Below are 25,534 nucleotides of genomic sequence, written 5' to 3' on the forward strand. Positions count from 1 at the left end.
AGGCTGTTTGTTCAGGTCTCCAGAAGATCCGAGTCTCCAGGCTCTTTGTACTAATGATGTAATCTGTAATAACTGTTCTATATGTAGTAATTATTCTGTATATAGTATTTGTTCTATGTAGTAATTATTTATGTAATTATGTGTAGTTAGTAATACTATGTATAGAACAATTACTACAAATGTACTACAAATATGTGTTAACCTTCTATCTTCAATTGCAGCTTCAGCATTTAAATAGTAATATACGTGAAATATGCCATTGCATTTGGTAAAAGTGGTTCAGTTCATGTTGAAATAGCTAAAGATGATCAAGTATAGGTATGTACAGTTTATTCAGTAACAAACAAGTGTGTTTAACAATGTTATTTATCATTCATATAATAATACACTACAACATATGTGTGCACACTAGCATACTGTCAGTACCTGTGGGGTTTGAGGGGGGGGGGGGATAATGTTTGTTATAGAGGAGCTCACCGACTGACCTTAGTACCAATTAGGCTTATTTACATATATTTTACATGTTTCTCATCTTGCAATAATTTTTTCTGGTACCCTTTAGGGGCAAAGTGCTTACATCATATTGTATGGCCAATGAGAGTGATCTACACATAGAGCATTTATATTTCAAAACAAATTATAGTTTGAGTTGAACTGTTATATAAAAAAAAAACCAGCATATTACAAGACTGACTCAATCCTGTTACACTCAACGAGTGAATACATGCACCATACACACATTAATATAAAAGTAGGCCATTCATGCATACCTAAAACTCTAAAAGTAGCCAAATGGTCATATGTTTTATAGAAAGGATACAAAACTGAAGCAAGTAATAACAAGGCAAGAAGGTGCAACCCTGAAGACTTATGAAATATTTCAATCAAGAGGATAAAAATTTTGAACTTAAAGAATTTCAAGGGACCAATAATGGCACTTGCAGGTGGTGGTCCTATGCTATCAGAGAGAATCATCTCCTTGCTGCCTATCTTCAATACACATTAACATCCTCACTTCCACCTGAAGATGCAGATCTCTCCATGCGAAAAGGTGGGGGAAGTGCAGTCATCACTTATGGACAAGAGAGCTTGGGCTGCATCCACAGAGTATACACTTAGTTGTACATTACAATTAGGCAAATACATGGTTTCTGGATCAGGCCCAAACTCTCTATCAATTTTGACTACTTCCTCCAACTTTTTGCGTTAGGAGAGCTGATTGGCAACTACTTCCCCTACTACAACCTGGTGACACAGAAATAGTTCTATGCTAATATAGCATGGACAAGTCTGTTTCTCTCTAGAGATCTATGGGAGGGGTTGAATATCATTGACAGCCAATTTGGGACTGTGGATTTCCGGTCAGTGACACTTCAAGCAATAATTGTTATTATCATTATGAAATTTCAAAGACTTGGAGATTATGACTCAAGTAGAACATGACCAAGGGGGGCCTTGGATAACCAGACTTTAAGATAGGAAGTGTCTTCACCTCTAGATATATAGAATTAACTTCATGCAAGGACCTATCTGTGTCTGATAGGGCACTGTACAGAACAAGTCTTGTCCAAGCTAAAAAATTATATAACTAAAACCACAATGAAAGAAAGAACAAAAAGTAATGTGTTCATATATCAACAAAATGGTACAACAAAAATAATCTATAAATGTCAGATAAAAACAAATGATGGAAAGAAAGGCATTCAGGTGATGTAAATGAAGAGAGTGGGCGAGCAATGAAGCACCAAGAAGTGGGGGACCAAGACTGAATTAATAAATATACTATGCATGACAAGAGACAAAAATCACAAACTTGTATGAAATGAAATACTGGGCATTATGGGCTACATTATGTGGATAAAAGACAGAAGAAATGTGAGAAGTAGAGAGATAACCTGGAAATTGATCTAAGCAAAAAGCATGGAAAGAAGTTATATTACAAGAGCTGGCAAATGACAACATTTCTCCTCCTTTACTACTTTCTGCTGGTGACAAAAAGCGTCCCACACAAATATAATGTAGAAATATGTCTTAGGTTTCTTCAAAGAGAGACCTATGAGAGGACCTGGGAACCACTGCCAGCTGCCGTGAGTTTTCAATCAATGAAAACTGTAAAGACATATTGTGGGGTACTGTGAGGTCATAGATATTCAAGTAGAAAACTGCTGGGGTTGTTTTCATGATATTGTATTTGGTAAAGTGTGCTTGTGTGATGTGGTGTGAGGGATGGATAGATTCAAGAGCTCTTTGACTGAAGAAGAAAGAATGGAAAAAAACAAAAAGAAAAAAACAAAGTTAGTCACCAAAAAGGACCATTGAAAGGTGTAATTCTCTACCAGCGAAGCTGGTGAGTGCCCAGAATCTAGTTTCAGTTTAAAGTATGATAAAATGAAGACATTGTTTGAGGGAGTATCAATAATATCTAGCTTAACCCTGCAAGACACATGTAAGCACCCAGATGGAAAAACATACAAACATGGATATAAGCCGTAAAGGGGTGAAGTTCACCCTGAGCATTTTGAGTGGAAAACAAATTACTCTTTTTAAGGCATGGGAAAAAAGAAAAGAAAAGAAAAAAGAAGAAAAAAAATCCAGTCTTGCAAGACTCATCCAGGTAAACATACAAAACAGCTTTCCTATAACTAGTAAATATGTGCAAACATGCTCTGAGCTCTCATCTGGGAGTTTAATAGCTGTCAATCACAAGTCTAATACATGATCCAAGACTATTATGAATCACACACACACACATATCAGGCCATATACAAACTCTGAGCTCTCATTCAGGAGTGTAAGAGCTGTCAATCATAAGTCAAGACTATGGTGAATCATCCATACAAATTGGGAATTTATGAGCTCTGAGCTCTCATTTGGGAGGGTAATAGCTGTCAATCATGAGCCCAACACATGATCCATGGTGAACCACACATACAGTCATCAAGACAATGGTTACAAACATAATAATAATCTTGTAAACTTCAACTCAGTATTACTGAGGAAACTCAAATCTGATGCATGACATATCAGAACTTTGCATATATACATCTTCTATCATTCATCTTCTCCACACATTTCTAAAAACAAAAGTCCTCTAATAATAATGGTTATCTTTTGTATACAAAATAGTATCTATGTACCAAAAGGTTTCTTCTCTCTTACTAGAGAGGTAGTCAGCCAAGGCATGCACCCAACCTTCATTAATACAATTCAAATATTTTTGCAAGGTTCTCATACATCATGGGTCTGGTTTTAAGTACCTGCAATAATACTTGCAACTAAATACACATTATTTACAAATGTTCCCATACCTTTTTAAACAGTAATGGAAGCCCATATGACAACCCTACCAGACAACCACAGCAGCATAGGATTACCTTCCTCAAACAAAATACAACACAAACGGAATTAATTTTCTTAACACTTTTAACTCTTCCACCACAACCAGCTTTGCAAAGTGGCTAGGCAATCTATATAATCCACAAATGGATCTGATATATTTGTGCAGAAGCTGCCGCCTGTTGTGAGTAGTACTTTACAAAAGACTGGAGCCATGAAGATTAAAGAACATCTGAACTTTGTAATGACAGGCAAGGCACACTATGTATATATGTATGTACAAGTTGGGTAAAATGCTTTACAATAAGACATACTATCATTTTAGTTTTAAGAGATGTATTTCACTGTTCCAACTATGATAATGTTGATATAAATATCATTATATGAATATATTTTTTGCTTCATATCCATAATATATAAAAAAATCCATTTGCACCTTTAGAAGTATCAAGTTTGATACATCTCAAGACCTTGTTCTGGCTTATGCCAGACCATTCTATTCAATTAAGAGAATTTGCTGGGTATGAATGGGATATATAACTATCTCAATGGAATTAGTACAACAGTATAACCCATTTGCACCAAGTGTATCAAATTTGATACATGTAAGGATTTTGTTCCAGCTAATGCCAGAATTTCATTTTGTTCTGAGGAACCTCCAGGTGTGAATGGATAATATATATATATATATATATATATATATATTTATACATATACATATATTCATATTCACACACACACACACATATTATTTACATTATATATATATATATATATATATATATATATATATATATATATATATAAAGATATATATATATTATCACCACTTAGGCCTTTCTCTGTCAAAGCCTTCAGATTTTGACAATGTAAACTAATATGCTAAAACAACTTAATGAAAATGTAAGCATATCTAACAATGATAATAATTCCATACTGTAAAACTTGGGTAATATAAAATCATATAAGAAACAATTTATGCATGTATATGACTTGTGTGACCACACTACCTGACACAAGTACTAGGTACTATAATGTCATTGGCCTTAGCACCATACAACCCTAACTGGTAATTTATGTATTTTTTTTTTTCAATTTGCCACATATACTGTACAGTTTTTATACAATTGAGCAATGCACACTTATTCTGTGTCTTTGTGTATTGGTATGCACCTTGATTTGTGTTGTACTAAAGCAGGAAAACAGCTCCCAAGTGTATATGGAATGTATGAACATTAATTTATTTTCACCATCAGTCTGAAGCAGAGGGGGGAAATATTTTTAATCTAGGATACTGATCTTCATTCAATTTATGAATAATTTGTTCTGTGACGGGAGATCATGTCTTTTCTTCCATAAAAAAAGGCTGGGTAAATTAAATTTCAAATTTATAAATACAGGTAATGGTTTGTTCCATTTTTTCTTTTTATCAAGAAAAATAACATTTCACAGCACAGCATAAAATTAAATTTGAAGTTCATAAATAAATTCTGGCAGATATTAAAAGTAAATTTGTAAGACAAGGCACTAAATACATAGCCAAGGACTGCCTTCTCTGCATCAGCCTACTGCTTTCCGCAACACAAGTAAAATCTATGGAGACAGTATAAAAATACATTCATGACATTTAACAATTTAGAAATTTACCATGGAAATTTGGGTACTCCATTAATTTAGCCATGATAAAAAGTATGCAAATGCATAAATACATATTCATCCTAAAAATAGGTAGATTTTACTGGTCCATTCATATACGTATCACAATCAACCTTGCAATGGGCTGACTATCTACACCAATATCACTTTAGTACTACCATAGCAGCACCTCAAAAGCCAAGTAAAAGACAGCTTATGTGGTTGCATCTGGCCTTTTCAAATGGGATCAATCACATCAGCTCTGATGGTGGTGATCAATCTGAGTTGGCAAGTCATGGGCTTCTTCATAGAAGTCATTTTCTTCTTCTTCATCAGCAGTGGCAGAACTGTCCTTTCCATCAAGCTGGTAAATGATTTCTTTATTAATATCTAGGAAGTTTTCATGTTACTCATTCCTTAAAACTACTAAATATAACAATTATAATCTATATATCATGAAATCAGTGTTTTCAATCAACTTTACCTCTATCAGAAATAAAAACTGAATTCTGTAAGCATATGTATGTAATGTATTAGAATTTGTTCCACCTATGTCATTCTGATAGCTTATTTTTCATTTACCTACTTCCTTTTAACATAGGAACATAAGAATGAAATAGACTACAAGAGACTGTGAGGCCTACACTATAGAGTTTAATGTCCATTTAATCTCCTCTTAAAACAACTAATTGTTTCATCACTTACTACATATGTTAACCAATCTATTGGTAAACCAGTTCTTGCCTATTTACTTCTTAAACCTAAATTTGTCCAATCTAAATCCATAACAAGTCTTGCTCTGCTGACTTAACATGATGACCTTGCCTGCATCACTTGACTCTCTATTAGATCACCCCACACTCTTCGTCTCTCCAGAGAAAGTAAGTTAAGGTGCCTAAGCCTGTCTTTGTATGATAAATTTCTATGCCTTTGTATCATTTTGGTCATTCTTCTCTGTACTGATTCTAGTGAATATCCATTATATAGGATCCTAATATATTTTCCTGACCTAATATGGTGCCCTATTTTAGTGTTATCCACAAACTTACTAACATACATGGGTGATAGCCAAGTCAAGGCATGCACCCACTCCCATCCATTCCACTCCTATACACCATTCTCTATATTGAATAATAAGGGACCCAAAACTGAGCCCTAGGGAACTCCACTACCCTGTTTGGATTTTACACTGTTAATAGTGACCTGCTGTTTTGGATTTACATATTGGTAATCGGTAATTTATAGATCAAATAAGCTACTATAAATTACACTGACATCTACTGAAAACTGACAATGAAAACAGCCAAATAAAAGAAAACCATTTCTATGGTTGTTAAGTACACTAACTGAACTAGTAAGATAATTTCTTACCGCAACAAGTTCCGTTGAATTGAACAAGTAGGGAAGAAGATAAAGACGGATTGGGAGCAGGAGCAGGAGAACAAATGGGAAGCAAAGTGCAGCTGGTGATTGCTTAACTACCCACAATACAATAAGCAGAACCAATTGTACAGCTGTGAATGCATGCATCTTCCAGGTGCGAACCTAGAAGAAAAAAGAAAGAAAAATAAATGAGTACTATGAATATAAAATATGAAAATAAATCAAGCCCTTATTATTTTAAAATCTGCACAGATTACATAGAATTTATACTCACAAGTACAATGCTTCAGCAAAATCTTGTTGCATGTATTAATTATACCATTATAATTATACATTAATTCTATTACTCTATTGAAACAGTTGAGGTACAATGTCTTTATACCTTTTTGACATAGGGAACACTTGGGTGATGTTTAACAGGCATGAAGAAGAGGAAGATACGTTCCAAGAACTGAATTCCTGCAGTTGATGACACTCCCATATACAGGAAGATACCAAACAGAACAGCCTTTGGCACCAAGTTAAGGACAGCAGTCAAGAACACAGACAGACCAATGAGGACTGATACAACTAAGGCACTCAGCCGTTGTTCTGTGGGAAGACACAATGTTGCAGTAGAGTTTTAATGAAATACAAGTACAAAACATATTACCCTTACGAAAATATCACTCCATCTGTGTCCATGAATATTTTAACAATTATCATCTTCCATCATTATAGTTACAAATCTACATCAACTTTGACCTTCTTTAAATATAATTTCATTAATGCCATGGCTATGGCAGCATTTACTCTTTCCTCTTTATTCTTCCTTTTGGTACATACATATACCAAGGCTTTTTCCCCCCTTACAAGGGAGGTAGCCAAAATGGAAAAGGCATAAAATCATTCCCACCCATTCCATCCCTGAATACACTCCACACCCCCTCCACCCTCCCTCTTATTTTAGCACCTCCTGAATGACAGGTCATCCCTGCACCTTGTCCACTGCCCTGGGTCAGCAGTAGTGTCGCAAGACACAGCACATCCACAGCAAGGCCGCTTCATTAAATCGGCGACCCCCCCTCTCCATCCCCCCATGCATAAAAGGAGAAGATGGGGAAAAATCCCTTCGGGCTGGGTCAAATTTTGCTCACACATACTACCTCACTCCCCATCCCCCGCCCATTCCACCTCATGCACCACAACATCATCCACACACAACCATTCTTCCTTTTGGTACTTACCCTTAACTCCAACCATCTTAGGTGATTCTCCTGGTGCACCAGCTGCGCTCATTACAGTGAGCGCAGATGTGTGTGAAACTGTTCGGACACAAGCAGGGCCCATGAAAGGTGCTCCCAGGATTCCAGAAATAGCATTGATACTGCAGGACAATACCAAATCCAAATGGAAACCTGAACCCTTCTGCATGTTTCGTTCAGGCTTGCTTAGGATCAAACTGGAAGGAGCAAAGGAAGTGTGTATTAGAGGGTAATTCTATGAGCAGCTGGTCTTAAACTAAACATGAAAAAGAAAAATATAAACTGATGAAACTTACACTTGAATTATATTGCATATATCTTACTTCCCCTAATTTTACTTCAGCTTTATTAGACTTTGACCACACAGAGATGGACATCAGGGAGAATCATCATCACCCTGCTGCCTACCTTAGAAACTCATCAATAGCCTCCCCTCCATCAGGAAGTGTAGCCTTGAGGGGCTGACATTTTATTTCTGTACCAGCCAAATATCTGTTTATTAACTTTAACCATTTCTTCCACTTTTTTGCATAAGGAGAGCTGACAATTGATCTACTACAAGCTAGTGATATAAAAACAGTATCACACTAACACAACAGACATCACTCCAACATTTCTTCCCAGAGAGATCATTGGGAGGAACTGAGGACCACAACCAGCTACTGTGGGGTTGTGGGTTTAACGTCAGTAAAACTCAAGAAAATTATCATTAGTACTGATCACACCATTTCTGCTGGAAATTCATTTCATTTGTCTAAAGATCTATTACAAAAGCTGGACTTTTCAACCTATAATGTATAAATCAATCAATCTGTTGCCCTGGTTCTCTCCTGCAGAAGACCAATAGACTCCATTTCTCACTCTAGCTAGCCTAGTAATGCCTATCATACTTCTCAGGCATATATATATATATATATATATATATATATATATATATATATATATATATATATATATATATATATATATATATATATACATATATATATATACATATATATATATATATATATATATATATATATATATATATATATATATATATATGGCACTTTAAGTGAAGCCATTCCTTTAAGAACTACCTAAATACTTACTGGCAAATGTTCTCCTCCAAGAAGATGAGGATAAGGAGAAGAAGGGAAGCTGGGGCACAAGCAAAGATAACCCAAACAGGGAGACTCTTATTGATTCCCATAGGGTTGATCAACCATCCTCGTTCCTCTGGGCGGGAGGGCTGCATACCATCAGGCATGGTGAGCTTGTCTGTGTAGGTATCTCGGACGAGGAAGTCAACTGTTACCATCAGAACAATAGAAATGGGCACACCAAAATCTCCCAAGGCACGGCGTACCTGTATAGCAAAGAAATGTAGAAATTAATATTAAGTGAAGATAGTACTTTTTAATGATAAAAGCATGAATTTATACATATGCAAAAATGTGTATAATCATTCAACAACTAAATGACTAAAACTCACAGAGCGACCAAGGAATTTGGAGTTACGGAAGTGCTTGAGCTTGTATGCAATAATAAAAGTTCCAATCATGAGGATGAATGACAGAAGAGATGTGTTTGGCTGAGCAGGGTTCATTGCATCCACTTCTTTGCCATCAGCGTTGACACCATCATAAAGAGTACCATTTATAATGGTACCATTTACACTGACGGAAAGGATATCTTGATTTACAACACTGCATAATATGAAGAAATGAGTTTCACATCTTAACATCTTATAGTAATTTTAGTATGCATTCATACATAAATACATACATACAAAATAAATAAATATGGAGCTCATTATATAAGGAATATACACAAGTAACAAGTCTTTAGTATTATCTTTAGTACAAATTTTATCATGAATATTCTAACACTGCAAGAGCAGCCAACCCATTGAAAGATGTATTATTTGTACAGCTTCTATTACGATGGGATAATTTTTTCAAGTATAAGTAAATTGAAAGATAATCTTGGAGGCTATGTATGTCTTACAGTAACACATGAGTAGATGTTAGTTTCTATATCAGTTATATATCATATAAAAGAAAATTTCCTATATACATATATATCAGAAACTTACATTTGAGTATGGTTCTCATCTTCATAGCAGTAGTCAGCTTTCAAGGGGTGCACTTCAAAGATACCATAAAGCTTAACAAATGCCTCATAGATGAAAATGAGACACACCAGAGTTGAGAAAATTTCTTCAGTGAATCGTGTGAACTTCTTCACAATGGCAAGCGCTTCAAAGGCCACAATGAGTAATCCCCATATTGTCATCCATACTCCAATCCACACTCGGGCCGGCAGAAACTCGATATCATATGCAATACAGAACTGCAAAAGAAGCACATTATACTAAGACTTCAGTCATGTACATCTAGTTAGATGTAGCCTGTCACTACTGTGCTTAGACAGCTGTCACCATGAGGGACCTTTTAGAAAATTTTAGCCAAGGGCATGTTCTCTTGCCACAGAGGCATGGACTACCTCAACCAAGGTATGCTGGGGTATGTATGATTGGGTACACAAAATAATTGTGTATGAGTAGTGTGTGCATGTGGTAGAGGAGCTAGATTGGTTTTGTTAATGTGCTTGTATTGTTCATGAAAGACATCAAACAAACCTAATAAAGTGTAAATATGTAGCGATTACACCAGAAGCTTTACTACCAGCATCCTGGGGAACTGACCTCGTACGACTCTCCTAACCTCACAACCTACAGATGTCTTATGTTTGAAATATAAATCAATACTACTAACATGTCATTTGTGTATCTTTGAAAACAGGACCCCATGAACATAGCTCTTTTCTTGTAAACTACCATTAGGCAATTACAGCTAGTTAAATAATCATGTCTATTCTACCAGTTTCATATTTCACTGAACTTTCATTATCTTTCCTTAACTCTTATGTATCATACATACCGCATATAGACTCATGTCAAAAATCATAAGTGGACCAGTTGCTCCTACAATTAGAAGAGGTTGAGCAGCAAAGAGTGCAAATATAACTCCATTAATACATGATACAAGTAGGGTCTCTCCTACACCAATCATGTTCTCTGTTTGGTCACCTGCAAAGATAATGAAAATAATAATATTGTTAACAATGATTCAAACTTCTGCAACTATTTACATATAAATATCTTTTCACAGAAAGCTTAAATTTTTTGTTCATTATACTGAAACATAAAACTGACTTTTCACTACACAAGCAAATTCAAAACTAGGTATGACAGTTGGAAAAAAAAGAGACAAGATGGCCCCATGAGTGTAACAATTAGGTAAATACAACTAGGTATATACATACCATACATGCCGCCAAATGTGATAGCAGCAGAAAGTGCAGCAAAGAAAATGAATATAGCTGCAGCAGCCACTTGCCCATTTAGCCCATCAGTGATGTCAGATAGGTATTTAGGGTATCTAATTTTGATGTCTTGAATAAGCCCATAGAATGGTTTACCCATCCGCTCAAGAGGATCACGAGGAGGAGGACGCAAGTCCCCGCCATCGCCTGCAGACATACCACTCTTTACTGTGTACAATACAGGTATTTAGAATAATGTGTATCTAATTTTACATAAAAAATTATCAACCAATTCATAAAAACATGGATCTATAAAATATCATTCTATTATACACCACATCTAACCTGATTGGGACTGCTTCCGCTTTGCTCGAATGCTTTCATTCTTCTTGTTTATTTGCTGAGCTTTAGCACGGATGTCATCAATGGGAACTAAATCTTTGTTATTCCAGTCACTTGGGGGCATGACAATAGATGCATTCAAGAATTCATTAATAGCAGACAGGAGCTGGCCACGACTGTGGGCCCTATAGGCAACCTCATGGAAGCCCTTGTCAGACATCAAGGTGGAGATAGATCGTCCCACCTCATGGTAGTCCATTTCACCATGGAATGGACCCAGTAGAATGAACATAAATCGTACCGGGATAGGTACCTGTGTTGTAAAGAAAGGATGATTGTAAGTACCTACATGAGCATCAACATCACCTATATAACATTAATTTCCACATGCTGACCAGAAAAAATTCTAATTTGTGCCACCCAATCCATGTATTCATTTGATATAAGGCACTAATATCATAATGATTATACTACTTGAAATATCTTGTGCAAACTTACCTATTCAAAGACATATTGGAAATATTACTGATCAACAATGGTATAGAAATGCAATTATGAAAACTACATAGCTGAGAAAAGTTTTGAAATATTATGACATCACACAACTATGTCAGTAGTGTATAAAATATAAATCATAATCAAATATTACTCAACAATGTAGGGATATATTTTTTACAGTAGTGTTAATTTCTTACATACAAGTAATCCTTCCACTATCCAAAAAGGCTACGTTATTTCTTTCAGAACTAAAGATTCAGCATTGGAGCAGCAGAGAGATGACAGGGGATGGGGGAAGGTTAATAATTCTACCTTGCATATCTAAATACTCCCCAAAGCTGAACACCATATAACCCATATAGTTTGGATGTGAGAGAGATTCTTTTCTCATTTTATCTTGTTTATTTTTTTAATTAACCAAGTGGTGTTTTAGGCTCACCTCAATAATATTGTCCATGGGAACGCCTTCTGCCAATCTAACGAAGGCAATGGTCGGGTGCTTGAGGAAATCTACAGCACCCACCAATACGGCTGTGGCCTCGGCACCCTCAGGAATCTTCTTCATGATGTTGTCCTTATTCTTGCGTAGGTCATCCCTCGAACCCTTGTCTTTCCCTGTGGCTTCGCCATCAATATCAATCTGTTCATAAACATTAAAAAATATATCAACTTAGTAACGAACAATTCATTTTTAAATGTTAATGGTGACCTTTGAGTTGTTTTGCAAATGTTGTCTGATAAGAGGCATAAACAAATTGCACTTGGAATGAGTGGAGATGTCTCCTTTCAGGAGGAATGCATATACACACTATTATGTACATACTCAACACACACACACATGCACATACACATACAAACAAAGAATATATCATGGAAGAAAATTGCAATGAAATCTTGAATGAACCTATCATGAGGGATGACCAATTTAAGTTCATCCCCCAGCCATCCTTGCAACCATGTTTGTTCTTGGTATAACCGTTTTCAATCTTCCTATGTCATGGACTCACATATACACGTGTGTGCTTCTATTCTTATTGAAGTTATACATGCACACAAAAGCTAGATGGAGTAAAATATTTTGTAAATCTGCATCACATATTTACTCTGGGAATAATGCATCTTTTTACACTCTTTCACTTATTTTCCCCCTCCCTCAGAGGTAGTGGGGTGACAAGAATATCAGGCAAATTTACCTATAACATGTACCTTTGTTTGAAAAGGGGGTTAATAACCATACATTTACTAGAAATCATTCTAAAATGACATATCTCCGATTGTAGTTTTTAAGATAGGGCTTGTCGAGATAATCGTGAACGATTTTTCTTAATCAACTTTGTCAAGTTGTTAATATTTGTTGTAAACATTCAGCTGAGCGCCTATAGTTTGTATTTTGCTCAAATACATGTTTAAATATTTGGTAGTGGATATGTTCTAAATATCAAGTACGTTAAATTTAATGGAGAATGCAAATAGCTTAATGAATCTTTAAAGATATCTTACCTTGAGTCTTATAAACTTTAACTGAACAGTGCTCGGCCATATCTACATTGTACTTCTGTCAAGGGGATTTACTTGATATTAAATATAACCCCCTCCCCTCTCCCCGAACGTTTGCCTCCTAACCGCAATACGGGCGTATTTGGCGCAATGTCATATTTGGAGACACGAGTGCGTCTCATATGCCACTATACAGGTCGACCTTTCGTTTGAGTAAAATGTAGCGAAAAGTTATTCTAGATTGGCTAGATAGTATTCAATGATTTACTTCAACCATGGTATTTGTTTCAAAATCGTTTTTTTGCACCATCGACGGTGCCCTTCCTAGCAAGTGTGCATGTACGAACGTACAGGGCTATATGACTGTTGTTCAATGCAATTTAAACAAAAACTGGCCTAGCGTGTACATTCGGGGCTTCCCCCCACCAGCTCTCCAGCTACCTACATGTACCACTAAATAACTGCCTAACCCCCCCCCCCAAGCCCTCACACACACAAAAACACGGATCGAACATGGGGACATCTATGCCGGCTTGCGTACATACTTGTCTATTGTAATATTCAGCCACATCAAGCACCGTAGTATTTCTTGCGTGAAATAATGAAACAAGAGATTTTAGAAAATCTCGCCTCCCCTCTCAAATTCACACAAGGAACCTGGCTCCCTATTCCAACACATCCCCGCGCGCATTCTGACGCAAACACGGATATATAATTTCCAAAACAACAATCAACACCCTGGTCTCTTTTAAGTATGGCCCAGGCACAAAACTTAAAAAAAAAATCCATGCCTTACAGGTACGCTTCCAAGGTTCTTTTTTTTTCTCTGTCTTTATCCACTTCACCTTACTACAGACACTCGCCCACTCTAGTTCCCGATTTGCACTCTGACCCTTAAAAGAGTTCCACCTGACAGTGACGCCGTCGCCTCCGCCTGCAATGTGCCTTTCTTCCATATCTTATCCTCCACAAATTCACTTCAACATATTCAAGAAGTCTACCCCCATCACCTTTTCATGGAACTTTACCTAACTGTCCACCATTCCTTCCACTTTAGTCCCAGAAACTCTTCATTGTCTTTTTGAGAACCCTCACTATCCCATTCTAACTGTATCCAAACTTTTCATATTTCTTTGTAAACACCAGTTTATCTTCAGTGTCCTGACCGAAATTTATGGGATTATGTTCTGAGTGCGCGATAATTAATCAACTGTCAATTCTTATCAAGTTGGTCTAACGAGGAGAACCTCATCGTCCATACGTCGGAGAGCTTCATCTCCCTGGTGCTCTTTTTCAAAACCCTCACCTTTATCTGTAGGTGCAACCCCAAGAGCCTGGCACTCGGTCCCCGGACCGGGCCCAATACTTCTATCAGCTTCGGTTTTTTCTTAACAAAATTACCGTTGACTGATCCTCTTCTCGTTCTTCTACCAGCCTAGGGTAGCTCTAGGATCGTTGCCTCAACCCTGTGGAGGCTGCGGGTTTCTAGTTGGTAAAATCTGAGGCAACAATTACAGTCTTTTTATGTGGAGTCGGGTGCAGATTCCCAGAGATTTTTTTTTTTTTTTTTTTTTTTTTTTTTTTTTTTTAAATGGACGGCAAGGACGGCTAAACTCATTTCATCGTTTACCAAGTGACTCAAATCTTTGTGTGGAGTGTTTGCTCCTGCAGAGGCAGGGATGGAGGAAGGGGGAGAAAGGTAAACAAAGATAATTTTTTCCTACGCGTGGTATTTGCCGACAGTCACGTGGCCTTCAACCATAGTTTGGTGGGTTGTACCGTTGTATTTATGGCGAGAGCAATGGTGGTAGTGTTGTTCACAGGATGTACATTTTGTAATACAAATGACATTAACATCAAAATATTAATAAAGATCCTGAAAAGGTGAAAAATTGTAACGTGCAAAGCAGTGCTTAAACGTGCATCGGATAAGTTCTATCGATAAATATAACATGACTATGAAAGTAGCAAATACAGAAGATGTTCTTGAGAAAACGAGAGCGTAGACGTACATGCGAAGCAGTTTCCATTGCAAAAGCACTCAATTCTAATAGTAGCTCACAAAAGTACCTTTTATTCACAACTTGGACGGTTGGCATTACATTTAAGCATGACGAGTCTCGTAAAGGTTGGCAAACCTACACGGGAGAGCAAGCTTCCTACTCATAGTAACGGTAGCTTAGCCCACCCGTCTTAATTCTTTTTAAATTCTGTTATATATTTTTTTATACAAGTCATCCTCAGTCATTTGATAATTAGTATACTAGAATTAAAAACTACATTCCTCAAATGTCGTCACCCGCCCCATAATGTCTCGCACACAATCTTAAAAAATATATATATGTATATTTTTTGTGAACAAATGTGCTCGAAGTAACGTTGCGGCTAAATGTCAGCACCGTATCCATGGTGTCTCCCCAAAAGGTGAGGCAGACGGGGTGGGGTGGGCTGGGGGGGGGGGCGTGGCAAGGTTCATTCAACGTCTGCCTGGCCATGGACACTTACCTGTGATCTAAGTCGACGAAAACAAAAGCAAGCTTTACTCACTTCGAAAAAAAAAAAAACATGCAGGATGTACGCTTGAAGCAACGGGACTAAATATCTATCTTACGGTGATCAACTGATATCCACTTAACGTTTCATACTTTCATATTCATATACGAATACATGCAAGGCTCATTCTCTACGCCTGGCATTAAAAGAAAGGGTAAGAAATAATCTTAGCAGTGTTCCGCAGATTCTAATGACAACCTTTACTACGGTGGACTACAGAGACATTCCAGCGAGGTTGCCGAATGCATGAGGACAGGCAACGATGCACTTCTTGCTATCATAAAGGCCACCTTACCGCAACGTCCGCATCATGGACGGACCACTCCGTTTCTTTTTTGGGCGACAGCGTTGGGGCCACTTTTTCACGCATACTCAGACCTAGAAGTTTGAGTGTGGGACTATGCTGCAAGGAAAACGGGGAGGCAGGTTATGTGCTGTGCGGTTATGTTGATGCTTCGGGAAAGGGAAAACGGGAAGACGGTAGCCATGTGCTCCAGAAACAAAAAAAATCTACTTCTGATCGTCTATGATGGGCCTAAAGCAACACACAACTCTTATTATTATCCTGATCACTACACTGTAAGAATCAAAACTGCAAAATGATTTCGGGACTGATTTCGGGATTACAAACAAAAGTGCTTTATCTTTTTACATAATTGTACTTTTCAGGAGAATAGCTCCGTCCGTGAACCCCCGTTTCTGTGCTTCCTTTGGTCAAACTTTCCTTTAAATTCGCTTAGGTTACCTGACTACTTTTTCCATACTGTCCCACGAATCAAAGCATCTGTGCAGAAAATTCCTTCATATCTCTCAAACGCCTTATCTTTTCTCGTTTTCTTCCTATATCCTCTGATTTTTCTTTTGTCCCACACTAGCAAGTCACCTTTGTCGATTAAGTTCACTCCTTCCACGTTTCTGTATATTCACGACATAACTGTTCTTCCTTCCACTGTTAATGATTCGAGAGTACTTCCTATGATTTTTCCTCGAGTGGGAACCACTTTGGTTGTTGTTCTTTGAATTATCTTTATAAATACACTGTGAGGACTACACTGCAGCATATTACAATATGGGTCGATTTATTTGAATCCCACTTTCAAGTAGGTCCAAATTGATAAGGATCACTTGAAATCATCATGGTATCATCATGGTATGGTTTTCCGGTGACAAATTGCCCATTACCAATCCCTCTTGGTCCGTTTCCTCCTTCGCTTTCGTCACAGTTCCATTTCCCAATCTACAGTTTGGAATAATACTTTGGCCCATTTCCATTATTTTCTATTTTCCTGTTTTGGAACTAATTGTTCATTTCTGACTCCATTCATATACGTTATCCAGATCTTTCTGTAACAACTTACAATAATCCTATACCCTTAAGGGTCTTTATCCATTTCAAATATCATACTGTTTAAGCCCTACAGTTATATAAACTTGCTATTTTTTGTGAGATACTTGATCAGAAGATTTTTTTCAGTTCCAGGCATACGCATTTCGCCCATCCACCTCTCACTTGTAGCACACAGGTCGATCTTGAGTATAAACTCAATAATTTTTAAACACATAACATTCTATCTTTAATCCAAACTGGTTATCTACCCTCTCTTCCATACGTTTTATCTTGCCGTATTTCATAATTCTCCAACGCATTTTAGCAACCATGCAGCACAAGAACACAGGTTTATAGCTTAAGGCTTCTTTGTTTCTTTCTTTATAAATTGGAACAACGTTGACCCTTTCCAAATCTTTCGGCACTTTTCCCTTTTCCAATGGGCATGGATCTTGTCAAGTAGTTCTCCGCACTCTTGAGGTGCTGTTCTTTGTATTATATCGATATAATTTACAATCTTTATATCGTCTGGAGACATCACCACTGCATATTTTAATATGGGACGGATAAAGTTCGAGTTTTTTCATCTTTTCACCAACGTCGTGAGAAACCAATATCATGTTCTTCAGCAGTCCGTATGTCCAGCCCATAATCTTACTGTTTGTCAGAGGACAAATCATCCATGATCAGCACTCCCAAAGCCTTCTTTTGTTTTCGTAATTGTTTAACTCCTTATTGAATACATTACTAGTGGACTCTGTATTTGTAAGCATTTCAAGTACTCTGACCTTTTTTTTGACGAAGTTGTTGTTCCACATCTAGCTCAGTCACATATTCTGTCCAGCTATTTTGTAAATGCAAATAAATAATAATAATAATAATAATAATAATAAAATAAATAATAAGTCACCTCTAAATCTATCTCTCACGATCTTTGCATCATCGACATGCATCTTAACGTAGATTGTCGTTCCTTCCATTAAGCCACGTACATGAATAAAGAACATTATTGATGCCAATACTGACAATTGCGGGACTCCGGTCCTCATATTCCTCCATCTCGATATCTTACCATTTGCACTTTTTTTCTCAACCTTTTTCATATATCGGTGTTTTCAGAAAATCCTTCATCCATTCCCATAGCTTCCTTAGTCCTCCAACGTGCTCTAAATTTTTATGGCGACAATTTGTAAAGTGCCCCATTACAGGTTTCTTCTATATCTAAATACACATCTCTGGATTTTTAGCTGTCTTACATTCTTTGTTAAACCAATCCTTTATCCAATTACTTTTTCCAGTGACCCTTGGCACGTATTCGTTCACACATGAGTTGTAGAAGTTTAGAAAAAAAATCTTCTCTGACCCTCTTGTATTCGTGAATTCTTTCCGGTTTTGAAAAAAAGAATCAAGTTCTACAGGTGTGCGCGCGTGGGTGCGTGCGTGCGTGTGTGTGTGTGTATTCACCTTGGTCTTTGGATCACGTGCTGGACCCGTGAACGACAGCTATTTCCCTCCCGGAAGAGAGCTCAGAGCTCATATGACCGATCTATGGGTAATGCTGTGTGTGTGAGATTCACCTTGGTCTTTGGATCACGTGTTGGACTCGTGATCGACAGCTACTTCCCTCCCGGAAGAGAGCTCAGAGTTCGTATGACCGATCTATGGGTAATGCTTTGATCTTACACGCACACACACACCCAACTCCCTGCGCGCGCGCACGTGTGTGTGCGTGTGTGTGCGTGTGTGTGTGTGTGTGTGTGTGTGTGTGTGTGCGTGTGTGTGTGTGTGTGTGTGTGTGCGTGTTTCCATCATGAATACACGCTCTTTCTAACGTCAGGGAAAATAGTCTCCCCCAATCTCATGTTTACATCTCATATCCACACCCTCCCCTCTATCATGGAACGCAGCCTCTTACAGCTGACGCTTGGTCTTCGGAGCGGCCCAAGATTTTTGTATTAACTTGGATTGCTATCACCTCACTGATTTCCATTTGGAAAGGGAGTAATCGGCGAATGCCCCACTTCTCTTCTCAGCTGGAGGCAAAGAAATTGTCCCACACCGTTGCCATTACGGGACTGCAAAATCTCAAGATAAACTCGAGGGAACATTCATCATCATAAACTGGTGAACAAAGGCCGCATGGAAACATCATACAACGCGTGACGGCGGAACGAGATTACCCATAAGGACAGAAGCGCTGGTGACATTACCTTTGTGTGGGGTTCGTTGCGGTTGAGTCCTTTCTCGATACGGACATCTTTGGCCTGGAGTTCGCCGTTGGCTAAAACGCCACTCGTGTCATCGACTGAACTACGGCGTCGGAAACTGCCAAAGGTGTTGACGTGGAAAAGGTTGGACAGACCGGCCTTCCTTACTGATGCACGAAGGTTACCGTCTGAACTCACGGTTGTTGGAGACTGTGAAAGCTTTTCCTCTGAGCTGTAAAAAGAGAGAGAAAAAGACCGCTCAGGAAAAAATAAAAAATAACATCAGATAATACTAAACACACCTTATGATAATGGAAGATAGCACAACGTAGAAGTAAGATTCTGACCCACGCAATGACTACTAGCCCGGACCCCAACCACATGCATGAATTCCTAACTAAAATTATCAATAACACCGGGGAAATGATCCTATGTCTACCGGATGGCTTAGTGGGAAGGCACTTGGTTTAAGCATTAGAGACCCGAGTTCAAATCCTGGGTGGCTGGTCACAAAAAACGAGTACTGGTAGTAATACTTCATGTGTATATATGTTTGCGCCTCATCTGGTTCGCCTAGTCCAGGCGTTCTTAACCTTCTTCCGCTTACGTACCTCGAGAGTCCTCAGACCATCGACCCGTACCCCAATGGAAATCAAGTGGTACAAATTGTAATGACTTTATTCATCAATTAAGCATTAACATAAAACACAATGTACAGTGATACTACACATGAAGAGGCGCACATGTGTAGCAGTCATTTTCTTTCTCTGCAGATTTAAATGTCCAAGTGATCTTTCGCTAGTCATCTAAGTACCCCTGTAAACAATCCCGTCAACCTCAGGTTGAGAACCCCTGGCCTAATGTCTTCTGCAGACAAATCACACACACACACACACACACACACACACACACACACACACACACAAAGTCAACCAAGCACCTTCGTACTACATACATACACTACACTTACACTAAAGCTGGTTTAGCATCAACAGTTTTATGGTATCTCCTCAGATTCCCCCAGTGATATGTGAGGGACTGGGGGAAGCGGGTTGGCTCTCCCCAGCGCAGCGTGACAAGCCGACAAGAGATCAATTCACCCAGAAAGTGGACATCACTGGAAAAGTAGCCCCCTCCTCCCGCGACGACCGTGCAATGCAACTCACCTTTGCAACTGGCTCTTGGACCCCATAGAGGGCAATCTGAAGGAGCTCTGGTTGTCGCGAATGTGTTTGTGACGTAGGAGGAGGACCTTGATGACTGAATCGCGTTGGTCGGCTGGGATCTGGTCGCAGGCGACCATTTTGTCTACCACCCTGGCCGCGATGGACGGTAAGTCCTTCTCCTCCAGGTCCAACAGCACCGCCCCTGGGGGTTAAGGAGAAACAAAAACAATGAGAGAATCGCTAAAAGGAGCAAGACGCACACACACACATGACCGGACTCAGATTATCAAGAAAAAATATCTAAGTTCGGGGCACCTAAAACAAGACCTTAAAAAAAAAAAAAAAAAAAAAACATATATATATATATATATATATATATTTATATATATATATATATATATATATATATACATATATAGATATATAGACACACAGACATATATATAGATCCCGCGACCAAAATTAACGTCATAAAACATAATTCCCCATATATGTTAATTAAAAAAATACCTCACTCACTGACCATGGCAAATGCATCAAAAAGGGAGGCCAGAAGGTTAGGAACAAAAAGAATAAAAACAAGACTTAACTCGCTCACAAATGGAATCTAAAATAACTACGGGAATTAAACAAGTATAATGGATAAGAGTATGACAATTCACATTTATTCTATATTAAAAAGGAAGAAAAAAAGTGGGCGCAGTTTCACAATCTACTTTCATTCGCCTTCCCTGATGATAAATCTTGATCTCACGCACATACAGTAACCTAGTTAAGGTGAAGGCTTCTTACCCAGCAATGGTATAATATACTAGTCACTGTAAGGTGAACAAGCTTAGGAAAGCCACTTCAGTTGTGTGCAAACGCGGATACATTCATGGCGCTTAATCGTAACCATTCTCCATAGCCCTGGCTGTCGGAGCACACTGGGCAACGGTGGCGGATTCGGTGGCACCCCAGTTTTTTTTTTTTTATAGCAATGTTACAAATGTTAAACGAAAGAATGCAAGTGGTCGAATTAACACGTCGAAAGTTAAGGATTATAACTCGTTCTCGAATTAATTCTTTACATGACTCGTTTGTTTTGTAGCAAAATAAAATAAAAACGACTCTACAGATGCACCTATATCAATAAGCTGGAGCTTGTTTAGCCTGGATATTCCCTAAGTTACAATATTAAAAAAATTAATCATATAAACAAATTAATACAGCAAAACAAGAAGTTAAAAAAAAAGCGAAAAAAATCGCTTCTGATGTAAATTAACATTTTCAACATCTTTGCCGTCCTAACTCTTAGAAATCATCTTAATTTATATTCTCCGCTTCTAACAAATACCGTAAGGAGGGGAAAAGTGCTGTTTACCGACAGTAAACATAAAGTGCAAATCCCCTTAACTTCTTTATGAGGCCATTGGCTTCCTTTTGCAGAAGAGAGGAGTTACTCTCAGGCCAAATTAGTGCCCGGGGAGTACGGACCAAGTAAAAAAACCACCACACGATTGCCATCCTGCGTTCCAGTGGATCATCCTTTGGTTAGTCCTTTAACGCATTTGCTCTTCCCAATTGAGTTAACAACTACGCTTAAAATAACCCATGACCCAGAATAGGCTGATGAATATCTTTGTGAGGTTAACAAATGACCCAGAATAGGCTGATGAATATCTTTGTGAGGTTAACAAATGACCCAGAATAGGTTGATGAATATCTTTGTGAGGTTAACAAATGACCCAGAATAGGCTGACGAATATTTTTGTGATGTTAACAAGTGACCCAGGTCAGTTTTGGAAGTACGTTCTCTCCCCCCCCCCCACCCCATCTGTTTTCTTAACTACCGTCTACTGGTGGCTACTTGTGCAATTGGAGTACACTAACGAGAGCAGTGGCAAGTATATCCAGGCGCCGTACAAAAGGGGGCATTTGCAGGTCTGGTATTGTTGCCGAAGACTCCAAAACGGGATTCTAGCATTGCTGTCTACAAGACTCAGTGTTAGAAAAAGAAATCTTAGTTTTGATTTTTTCTTCCGTACTTAATGGACAGGACAAAAAATCGAAGACAAAATAATTTAGGATATACTGATTTAGAAGTCTATTTCAAATTAAGTGCACCAAATTCAGACAGGTTAACGTGGAAGAGGGAGACCAGACAGAAGGTGGAGAGACGAGATCGAGAAGTTTGCAAGAGTGACGTGGCAGAGGATGGTAAGGTCGTGTGAATCATGGAATGCTATGAAGGAGGCCTTTGCTCAGCAGTGGACTCAGGATGGCTGATTTGATTGATTGATTGATTGATTGAGGGCAAAGTGAGATCAGTGTCTGTCTTAATGGCAGGAGTAATTCGGATGTTCGCTGGCCGAGCGGGTTAGAGCGTCGCTACTTGCGGCGGAGGTCGAGGTGACGCCAGCGAGTTGGACCAAGAGTATTGTTCATCAAATTCCATGCTACATCCTCTGTAAAGGGTACCGTCCTAGCCTCACGATAAAGGGAATTCGAGACGTTAAAGCGAATCTTTGGGAAAAAAATCAAGCAAAATCTGCTTTAGTTTCTTTGTAATATCGACTTCCTTCAACTAAATTTAATCCCTTCTTTCTAAATGACATACAAGCTGTATGTGGACTCTGACATGATACATAATGTTAGAAAACTAGACGACAAAAGAAAGAAAAAAAAAAAAAAAATCCCACACCAGGCTTCATGACGACAAAAATCCCCACAAACATGAGAAATTGGCGTCATGGGCCAAGTTTGGCTCGTAAACAAGAGACATAAAAAACCACAACAAATCATTATAGCATTGTTAATTCTCTCCCGAACTATGGATGAACCGATGTCGCTTATAAGAACTTTAATGAAACTTGATGTTCTGCATCGCCTTAAAGATGTTCCGACTTCTTCTAAGCAGCTAACTTCGCACAAAGGACATGTCCGTATGCAGCACGGATCTCAAATGTGGAGTGGCCTGAATCAATAAGTATGTCCGTGTGAGACGAATACAAAACTACGCAATGCTATCTACTTTCCTCTTTGCCAATTTCCAATGTCTTCCTCTCAAACGCAGTGGTATACATTTTTCTCTCTCCCTCTTTCTCGTTCTCTCTTTTCTCTTTATCGTCGCTGTTCTTTAGTATCTGATAACTGTGTACCTACCCTGTGTACCTACCCTACGCTAGTCTTCGGAGCGCCCTCTCCCTATTTTTATTTTTTATTTCTGGGCATGCGGATGCACGGACCAACAAGCATCTTTTTTTTTTTTTCTTTCCGTGGGAGGACCTAGAATTTACTTGTGTCTTAAAATATCGCGTAGAATGGTTGATATAGATTCCCTTTTTGACACAACTGATATAATCTGAACAATAATAACAACAATAACAACAACAACAACAATAATAATAATAATAATAATAATAATAATAATATGGGCTTGGGTTATCGGAATTTTTGTTTAACCTGAACGACAAACAGGAGGATTTAGGTCACTTTGCTCTCAAGTTGAGGAACAGCCCCCAAAATGGCGAACACTCATAAAAAAGAACACCAAAAACCGAAATACAACCGAAAAACAACTAAATAAATAATACACTGTAATACTCGCCCCCCCCTCTCTCTCTCTTGCTACATCATGCATTCAGCCTACGAGTACATGCCGCTACATGTATTACAAAAAATCGTCAACCCACAATCAATATATCTTTAAGAACTGCAATCAATCGAAGTGGGAGATGATGAAATAAGAAACGGTTCTACGTGCTTTGAAACATCAAAGACGAAATGGAGAGGTTAGTCTACGTTGGCGCGGAACCGGTAGGAAAGGCGCCCCGGCTGCGTAGATTACTCGTTTGTCAAATCTTGCCCGTCAGGCGACTTCTAGAGTCACCCGGCGGGTATAGACGGTTACAAAACGAAAACTGAAGTGACAAAACCAAAAATAAATAACTGCGAAAATGGATAAACAAAATAGACATCTTACGCTTTTTAAACTCTTAAAAGTAAAAATAAAAAAACGAACAACACGAAAGCAATCGAGGTTAACTATCTACGACGTATTGAAGTCACGCCTTATCCTGCACGAAACGTACACGGGCAAATGGCATATTAGTTAACTTATAACACAAATTCTGCTCAACTTAGGTTCAAATTAGCTTGATAACTATAGCAATACATTAGTGCAGGGTACAAACGTCACGGTACTAAAAGTATGTAAAATGTGTATGATGAAAACACAAGAGAAAGGTGTCTTTACGAGGCATTTGATCAATATATGAATTAGCACGTAGCCTACAATTTTCTCGGGTGGGTTGGTAAGCCTGACCAAGGTACCAAAGAGCGTTTGTCAGGATCTACGGGAGATGCTACAGCAGAAGAGGAACTACAAAAAGACAGCAGGGGTGTCGAGGTTCTCAAGTTTACTTGACTGTCTTACCATCAAGATTTGCCAAAAATGGCAGAAAGGCATATACATGATCCAACGTGTATATAAACACACACAATATAATTTTCGGCTGATATCAGTTCATCCCTCAGAGTTTAGCTACAAAATTACAAAAACTACCGATAACTTGATCAATTCTTAAAGATGTACTGTATATATATATATATATATATATATAGAGAGAGAGAGAGAGGGAGAGAGAGAGAGAGTGTGAGAGGGCAGAATGGGAGGGCAGAAAGAAAACCGTAAGATTAAGGGAAAGGTATTTCCTGTCTTGGAGACGGAAGGGGGTGGAGCTAGTTTTCCTTTTCTATGGGCAATCCAGCGGGGTAGAGAGAGAGAGAGAGAGAGAGAGAGAGAGAGAGAGAGAGAGAGAGAGCAGCGGCAGGACACTAGGCACAATTAACACAGGGGATCAATGTTGGGAATCGAGGACGAATTTAAATAGGAAAGGCTCATGTCTCCTCTACCACGGTGATATAAGCTTCGGCTTTCGCTACTGTGGCTTGTCTAAGGACGCACGGTTCCTATGAACAACGGCGCGTCCGATCGCCTACGCTTAAGATGCCCAAAGACAAACGTATAATGCGAGGTACATCGGTGACGAC

General features: G+C 38.4%; 1 protein-coding gene across 6 annotated transcripts in view; it reads right to left on the reverse strand.

Annotated features, from left to right (window-relative positions):
* Nucleotides 1-4,723: 4,723 nt before the first annotated feature.
* The window catches only part of LOC143019570 (band 3 anion transport protein-like), a 277,937-nt gene continuing 257,126 nt past the window's right edge, over nucleotides 4,724-25,534 (reverse strand). For 2 of the 6 annotated variants that reach the window (XM_076175336.1, XM_076175335.1), the window contains 14 exons: nucleotides 20,501-20,702; nucleotides 19,338-19,566; nucleotides 16,096-16,203; nucleotides 12,190-12,390; nucleotides 11,256-11,565; nucleotides 10,911-11,138; nucleotides 10,526-10,674; nucleotides 9,679-9,935; nucleotides 9,076-9,289; nucleotides 8,693-8,949; nucleotides 7,581-7,795; nucleotides 6,737-6,945; nucleotides 6,343-6,516; nucleotides 4,724-5,335 (listed from right to left, as the gene is read on the reverse strand). In XM_076175336.1, the coding sequence (XP_076031451.1) occupies nucleotides 5,228-5,335; nucleotides 6,343-6,516; nucleotides 6,737-6,945; nucleotides 7,581-7,795; nucleotides 8,693-8,949; nucleotides 9,076-9,289; nucleotides 9,679-9,935; nucleotides 10,526-10,674; nucleotides 10,911-11,138; nucleotides 11,256-11,565; nucleotides 12,190-12,390; nucleotides 16,096-16,203; nucleotides 19,338-19,566; nucleotides 20,501-20,702 (2,861 nt within the window). In that variant the 3' untranslated portion in view covers nucleotides 4,724-5,227. The remainder of the gene's footprint in view (nucleotides 5,336-6,342; nucleotides 6,517-6,736; nucleotides 6,946-7,580; nucleotides 7,796-8,692; nucleotides 8,950-9,075; nucleotides 9,290-9,678; nucleotides 9,936-10,525; nucleotides 10,675-10,910; nucleotides 11,139-11,255; nucleotides 11,566-12,189; nucleotides 12,391-16,095; nucleotides 16,204-19,337; nucleotides 19,567-20,500; nucleotides 20,703-25,534) is intronic. The other 4 variants (XM_076175337.1, XM_076175338.1, XM_076175340.1 and 1 more) reach the window with 4 other exon arrangements.

Source organism: Oratosquilla oratoria, chromosome 37 (assembly GCF_046742065.1).
Source record: "Oratosquilla oratoria isolate Oo_2021 chromosome 37, ASM4674206v1, whole genome shotgun sequence".
In the NCBI taxonomy this organism is placed as follows: domain Eukaryota; kingdom Metazoa; phylum Arthropoda; class Malacostraca; order Stomatopoda; family Squillidae; genus Oratosquilla; species Oratosquilla oratoria.